This window comes from Austrofundulus limnaeus, unplaced genomic scaffold (genome assembly GCF_001266775.1).
Source record: "Austrofundulus limnaeus strain Quisiro unplaced genomic scaffold, Austrofundulus_limnaeus-1.0 Scaffold146, whole genome shotgun sequence".
NCBI lineage: Eukaryota > Metazoa > Chordata > Actinopteri > Cyprinodontiformes > Rivulidae > Austrofundulus > Austrofundulus limnaeus.
In genome coordinates, this window is record NW_013952548.1 from 1,124,751 (window position 1) to 1,132,688 (window position 7,938).

Here is a 7,938-nt window from a genome sequence, read left to right on the forward strand (position 1 = left end):
AAAATGAACGACTGGCAGGAAAGTTGACATTTTAAACTTTAATAAAAAATCAATACAGGGCTTTAGAATATCGATACAGTATCGGGAAATGAAATATCGCGATATTTCAGTGTATCGATATTTTCTTACACCCATACTAGATGCCCAGTTCACTTATAAAAAACCTATCGTTTAAAATGAGCGATCTAGATCGTACTACTTAAAAAATTAAAACACCAAAACCATCTTTAACTTGTTTAATTTTATTAGCATGCATTAGACAGTTTTTGTTTATTTTTTATCTTTAAGCATTTCCTTGTCTGTTGATGTAATGACCATCTTAAGTGGTAATGAAGTAGTGCTTGTTTTAAGCAAACAGTTTTTAGGCAAAGAAACAGCATACTATCACAAGCATGGGGAAAGGCAGAGTCCAATCTTGGCATATTAAATAATGATTAAAAAAAAGCTTCAGCTTTAAACTTTAGTAATTAAACTGATTTAGTGAAAATCAATATGGATTTCTGATGAAATGTCCACGTGTGCGTAAACAAAAGTACCAGAAAGACACAAAATAAAGTGAGTCTAGCAGGTTTGTCTTTTAGAATTTTAGAGAAATATTTTGTAGTTGCTCCTGCATTATAAAGCTTATTTAAAAAAAAAACATAATCAACAAATACACRCAGCACGTGTTTACCTGATTCATGAGAGAAGGAAAGGAGACCAGAACCCTCAAGTCGATATAAATCGGCGTCAACAAGCCGCTCTTCAGCTTATATTCGCCAAACTTCACGGCGTTCACATCGTGGAGTTTCAGAATCAAATTATYGATGGATGCGTTGTCCATTATTTAGTCTTCACGAGTTACAAACAATCCGTCAACAATCCTGTTCTCCTAGCGGCGACTGGCAGACGAGGAAGGAAAATCACTTCCGTTTCATTTTCAGAATAAAACAAACTTGTGGATTATTAACACGCAGACTAGGAAAAAAATATTTAAAATGTTTCTGTAAAATATAGTCAACGTTAATCCTCTTAACAAGCAGCCTTAGATCATTTGAATATTCCGAAGGGGTAAAATAAAAGTCTATTATGGGACGTTTACTCTTTTACTCTGAAAATTTATATTTCGGAAGCTGGACAAAAACCCGCCTCTTGTCGCATAATAATAGTCGTCACCCAGCCCGTTAAACTGGTTCTACACGCCCACATACCACTACAATCAAACAAACAGATTAATAAGTTAAAAAGTGTCAGTGTTTTCTTACTAAAATGTTTTTATATAAATCTAATCAAACTAAAACTTTTAAATTTTAAATAACCCATAGCAAAAATTAGTATAGCCATTAACTCATTTTAAACTAAAAAATAAAAGTATACTTCCACTTTACTTTTTCTGTACTTATTTGAGATATAATTAACCAAGTTTATTTTACACTATAGGTTTTGCTTGTAGTAAAAGTAGGCTACTAAATGTTTAAGTATACTTAGTCTGTTCTAATGTTTAAACTTTTGGCCAAGGTAAACTTTAGTAGTACACTGGAAGTACATTTTTCACACAGACTGGTTTATTTGTAGTATATTTCAAGATTAAATTAAAGTACAGGTGCTGGTCATAAAATTAGAATATCATGAAAAAGTAGATTTATTTCAGTAATTCCATTTAAAAAGTGAAACTTTATATTATATTCATACATTACATACAAACTCATATATTTCAAATGTTTATTTCGTTTAATTTTGATGATTACAAATGACAACAAATGAAAATCTCAAATTCAGCATATCAGAAAATTAGAATATTACTGAAGACTAATAAAAACAAAGGATTTATAGAAATGTTGGCCAACTGAAAAGTATGAACATGAAAAGTATGAGCATGTACAGCACTCAGTATTTAGTTGGGGCTCCTTTGGCCTGTATTACTGCAGCAATGCGGCGTGGCATGGAGTCGATCAGTCTGTGGCACTGCTCAGGTGTTATGATAGCCCAGGTTGCTCTAATAGTGGCTTTTAGCTCTTCTGAATTGTTGGCTCTGGTGTATTGCATCTTCTTCTTCACAATACCCCATAGATTTTCTATGGGGTTAAGGTCAGGAGAGTTTGCTGGCCAATTAAGAACAGGGATACCATGGTCCTTCAACCAGGTACTGGTAGCTTTGGCACTGTGTGCAGGTGCCAAGTCCTGTTGGAAAATGAAATCTGCATCTCCAAAAAGTTGGTCAGCAGCAGGAAGCATGAAGTGCTCTAAAACTTCCTGGTATGTGGCTGCGTTGACCCTGGACCTCAGAAAACACAATGGACCAACACCAGCAGTTGACATGGCACCCCAAACCATCACTGACTGTGGAAACTTTACACTGGACTTCAAGCAACGTGGATGAAGTGCCTCTCTTCTTTTCCTCCAGACTCTGGGACCTTGATTTCCAAAGGAAATGCAAAATTTACTTTCATCAGAGAACATGACTTTGGACCACTCACCAGCAGTCCAGTCCTGTTTCTCTGTAGCCCAGGCAAGACGCTTCTGACGCTGTCTGTGGTTCAAGAGTGGCTTGACACAAGGAATGCGACAGCAGAAACCCATGTCTTTCATACGTCTGTGTGTGGTGGTTCTTAAAGCACTCACTCCAGCTGCAGTCCACTCTTTGTGAATCTCCCCCACATTTTTGAATGGGTTTTGTTTCACAATCCTCTCCAGGGTGCGGTTATCTCTCTTGCTTGTACATTTTTTTCGACCACATCTTTTCCTTCCCTTCGCCTCTCTATTAATGTGCTTGGACACAGAGCTCTGTGAACAGCCAGCCTCTTTAGCGATGACCTTTTGTGTCTTGCCCTCCTTGTGCAAGGTGTCGATGGTCGTCTTTTGGACAACTGTCAAGTCAGCAGTCTTCCCCATGATTGTGTAGCCTATAGAACTAGACTGAAAGACCATTTAAAGGCCTTTGCAGGTRGTTTGAGTTAATTAGCTGATTAGAGTGTGGTACCATGTGCCATCCATTTTGAACCTTTTCACAAGATTCTAATTTTCTGATATGCTGAATTTGAGATTTTCATTTGTTGTCATTTGTAATCATCAAAATTAAACRAAATAAACATTTGAAATATATGAGTGTGTATGTAATGTATGAATATAATATACAAGTTTCACTTTTTAAATGGAATTACTGAAATAAATCTACTTTTTCATGATATTCTAATTTTATGACCAGCACCTGTATACTTAGACTGTTACTTTCAGTATACTTCTAAGCATACTTTCATAAACTTATTGTGAGCCAATATAGTTCTAGTAGTAGGCCCATACTTGTTAGGCCTACTACTAGAACTATATTGGCCCATTAGGGAAATAACCTACACTTTTATATACTGTAATATACTTAATGACATTTACTTAAAGTATACTTCTTTTTGATAAGTTTACAAACTTAAAAAGACAGTATAACAGTATACTTAAAGTATGCTTTTTATAAACTAAAAAAGACCCAATTTAATACTTACAAACAAGTATTAAATCTGTTTACTTTCTAATACACTACGAGTACATGGCGCCTAATACTTGGTATACTGTACTTAAACTTATACTCGTGTATACTTCAAGCATATTACTTTTTGCTAGAATATAACTTTATTATATAAATTTATTTATACAGTAATTTTAAATATCTTCCAAGTCCAAAGCATGCATTGTTGGGAACAAAGCATTTTTAAAAGGAACGGTTTAACATGTAGAATTAGGTCTATGATTTTAAATGTGACAAATAATTAACTACCACTCATATATTTAACATCACCAGTGGAAATAATTTATAGTATTAATATCACAATATTATTTAATTTCATTACAACACACTGAAACCTGGTTTCTTTTGTTGAGTTTATTAAAAAGATTTTGTCCACAGTAGTTCAGAGTCTGGCACCAAAACATGTAAAAAACAAGTTAATCAAAAAATCAAAAAAAGTGTACACCCCCAAGCATTGAGCAAAATGCCTAAATAAGAAAAGGGGATAAATAGAAAATATAAACATGTAATTAAAATATATTTCACTTGAAAACATTGCAAATTTTCCAACATTTCAACTTTTGGTCAGCAAGCTTTGATTTTAACACTTGTACAGGTGTTATATTTTGTATTAAAAAAACAGAAACCTTATGCTCTACAGATGACCACATATACATGAACTGAAATGAAATTACAGCTACAACAGCTGAGCAAAATAACATCACATGGAAAGCAGCAGTGCTCATCTTTTTTTTTATTCTAATGAAGAAAACCACAAAAAAATACTGATCATCTTGTTTGTCTGGATCAGTTAAACTGAATTAAGTAGTTGTAAGTAACGAAAACAAACAAACAAACAAAAAAATACTGTATGGCTTAAGTGTTAACAATTTATCTAATGTAGAAATGACCAGAAACCCAGAAAAATACATTCTATAATTAACTAAATGACTTCTGAATACAAAGTAGTCACAGATAATCTTCTAAGAATAAAACAAACATAAAATTTCAAAAAAAGGTGGCTGAAGTCATTATGAAAAAATCTCATCTTTTAAATTTTGTTTTCTTTTGGCTTCAATACAGAAAAAAATACAGAGCAGTTCTGCATATTGTGCGAGTGTGTGGACGCGTTTTTGCTACATCATGGCGACCATTTTCCAGAAAAACGCAGCCTTGTAGGACCCAGCGCTCCTATTGGCCCCAAGGGTACAGATGATGATTTTGGGTGTGGGGTTAGGTTTAGGGTAAAGGGTCAGGGTTAGGCTGTAGAAATGACTGGAAAATGAATGGAAGTCAATATAAAGTCCCCATGAGGATAGAAATAAACAAATTGTGTGYGTAGTACAATGTTTTGTGAAGGCGAGTTTAAAGTGATGAAGCAACAGAACTTTAGTTGCGACAGAATTGTGTTCAAAAATCCAAAGAAATTCAGCTTTGTTATTGAAAAGTTCAACACGATCAAACCCACATTTCAAAAAAAATAAAAATAAAAAAATGGGCAGATCTTGGATAAGGCACAGAGTTTGTTGCTGTGAAAACCTTGAAAGGCACAAAGCTGACATAGTCAGAGGAGGAAGCTTCCATCTTCAAATGATGACATCGTGAGAGGTTTCACTTCTCAGTTCCTCCTTCCTTACTTCTCCAGCTCCGAGGGACTACGAGCGTCGGCTAGCAGCTCTGGACTTAAACATTCAATCGGACACTGGATGTTCTGAAATATACAGGAAGAAAACGACGTTAGAAACAGTTTAGCTTTTGGACAGCACATACAGTAAACAAAGATATGCCTTCATTAAAAATAAAAACGGAACAATATTTCTGAAATGTAACACACACTACGGCAAACTGTCTGTGACRCTGACCAGTTTGCGGAGAGCGTTTTCTCTGTAGCGGTTAAAAACGTCGGAAGAAACGGGCTGAAGGAGATCTGCCTCCACGTTAACCTGCCCTCCAGGCCTCCTGCAATTCTCACATCGCCATCCCTTTAAAAGAACAAGAAGTTAATGAAAATACAGCTACATGAACAAAACACAATAATCATTTTAAAAAAAAGTATTCCTTTTCTCGTACCCGTTTTGACACCCACAAAGCAGCGCAGCTTTTGTTTCTTACCTGCTGACCTCCATAACAAGTACAKGTACAGATGGCACCCATGTAATCCTTCTGCCACTGGTTTCCAACCCGGTACATTTTACCATCATCATAACACGTGGACTCATCTGGAGAATTAACATTTAGAGATCAGTTGAAGTACACTATTGACATGTGTCAACCAATAAAAACAGTGTTTCATTTTGTAACAACAAAAAAAGGCAAGTGAATAACTACAAGTACTCTCTTAAAGTAGACGTGTGATGCTTTAAATTTTTTTTCACATTTAAATCATTCAGTTGGGGTCTTTATGAAGTGAAACTAAAAAGCTTTGGTCTGAATTCCTTCTTATTCTAATTTACCAGCCCCTCTTTCACCCCTTTTCTGATGTTTGTTTCAAAGCAGCTGGTTTTGTTATTGTTCTGTTTAAGGTGCTTCAAGCTCCGCCCCCCTACGGCTTCCAGACCACTCCACTCCGGTTTGAGAGAGGGGGTAGTGATGTTTGATACTGCCAATTTTCTTTCCGATACCGATACAGAGTAAAACTCAGGCTKGTATACTGATGCAATACTGATATTTTGCGTAAACACACATAACCTGGTAGAGCTAAAAAAGTAGTGTTTTTCAAATCTTTTTATAAAAAATACAAGACAGAGTAATTTATTTATTCATTTAAAAGTCTTTCTAACCCTTACCATATTATAKTTTTGATTAGTGAATAAAATTGTGACTGACTGAGCAAATGCAACTGCACTTATGCATCATCCAAGCAGAAGGAAAAGTAGTTCCTACCAACTGCATTTGATTTAGACAAGATTTCAATAATGTAGTTATTTTCCACTGTTTTTCTGCTAATTATATACATTACCTGAAATGACCAAAGTTTCAAAGTATTGATATTTTGATTTTAGTTTAGATTCTAGATCATAAAGTTCTGAAGACTCAYAAAGTTCTTAGACTCCAAGTCTACAACAAAATGTATGTAACAGATAAAAAAATGTGAATTGTGCGTGATACGTTCCCTTTAAATAATACAAACATCGATTTGATGAGACGCGACTGCAAATCTGTGACTTAACTAATGAACTCAATTCAGTGTCATAATATTTTTCCGTACATCACCRCAAACTTACGGGGAACACATTTGAATTCTCCTTTGCCGTTGCCCAGGCAGGTGCAGCTTATCATGTGGCCGTTCTCGCCACGGCGGTCCCACTTTTCTCCCACGCGGTAATTATTACCGCCGTCATGGCACCACTCTGAAAAAAAAAGTGAGCAGCGGCAAACGAAGAAAAGGAGCGATGAGAGCAGCAGGGACAAAGATAAAAAAGAAAGCAAAAAAAAAAGGCACCCATCGTGGTCAGACACAGATTTTGTTTAGGGGACACAAACAGATGTTTTTGATTCTCAGATTAATGTACTAAATATCATCCAGTGGTTGAAGCTGAACTTGGCGGCTGATCTCAGTTCCTGGTATTGTCAGATTAGTGCGGGAGATGACGGACAATACAAATCACTGAGATTGAAGGTTAAGAGATTCCTGTGAAGTTTACACAGCTAAAGGCGGAGCAAAGACATCATCATGGGCAGCTTTTAGACAGACTAAAATGCAGTAAAAACATTTATTATAAACATGAAACTCTAATATTTTCAATAGCCGAAATCATTGCTGTAATAGATCCAACTACCCATGTTGATATTTTATTATTCCAAGCTGGAGCACGTAGAACATTCACTGAATGTTKCTGCTCCTGTTGAACTACAGCAAAGGAATTTATAACATGTTTAATAACCTACTTTATGGCTAACACTGATTTTCAGTCTCATTGTAAATCCTGCTTATAAATTCCTTTTTGGTAAATCACATAGAATTATTGGATTGGTTGTAATTCTATGGTGCGCTGCCGGCTAAGACTCGTGTTAGTAAGCCACTCACTGGATGAATCACACCTAAAATGTCCACTGCCGAGCCCCAGGCAGCTGCACCACAGCTTGAAGCCCGCCTCAGACATGCGCTCCCACTCGGAGCCCACCTCGTGGTACGTGTGTGTGAACGTGTCGTAACACACATCCCGGTTGGTGGTAACAGGAAGGTCGTCTGGAACTAATTTAGGAAAAAGAAATAAGTTAGAATCAATTTATTTGCTTTTATAATGCAAACAGTTTGGGTTGATTTGTACATGTTCATGAAAATATTCTATTTGTCTGTGTGTGCTTGTGTATGGAGGACCGAATCGGACATAATTAGAAACAGAAGTAGAAATATGGACCAATAAATGGATATACACTTACAATGCACCAATTAAATTAGAAAAGGAGAACTTTACCTTATGTTTTCTAATTTAATTGACCTTCGTATTTATTTTTCCAGC

The 7,938-nt window shown here is 35.9% G+C and overlaps 2 protein-coding genes across 2 annotated transcripts in view; both read right to left on the reverse strand.

Annotated features, from left to right (window-relative positions):
* umps (uridine monophosphate synthetase) overlaps positions 1-893 on the reverse strand; it is a 7,520-nt gene extending 6,627 nt beyond the window's left edge. Inside the window, exon 1 of the mRNA XM_014016507.1 lies at positions 674-893. Coding sequence (XP_013871961.1) covers positions 674-823 — 150 coding nt within the window. The 5' untranslated portion in view covers positions 824-893. The remainder of the gene's footprint in view (positions 1-673) is intronic.
* Positions 894-3,831: 2,938 nt separating this feature from the next.
* The window catches only part of fn1a (fibronectin 1a), a 37,810-nt gene continuing 33,703 nt past the window's right edge, over positions 3,832-7,938 (reverse strand). Inside the window, exons 45-49 of the mRNA XM_014016508.1 lie at positions 7,503-7,670; positions 6,700-6,825; positions 5,588-5,694; positions 5,338-5,457; positions 3,832-5,186 (exon numbers count right to left, since the gene is read on the reverse strand). Coding sequence (XP_013871962.1) covers positions 5,109-5,186; positions 5,338-5,457; positions 5,588-5,694; positions 6,700-6,825; positions 7,503-7,670 — 599 coding nt within the window. The 3' untranslated portion in view covers positions 3,832-5,108. The remainder of the gene's footprint in view (positions 5,187-5,337; positions 5,458-5,587; positions 5,695-6,699; positions 6,826-7,502; positions 7,671-7,938) is intronic.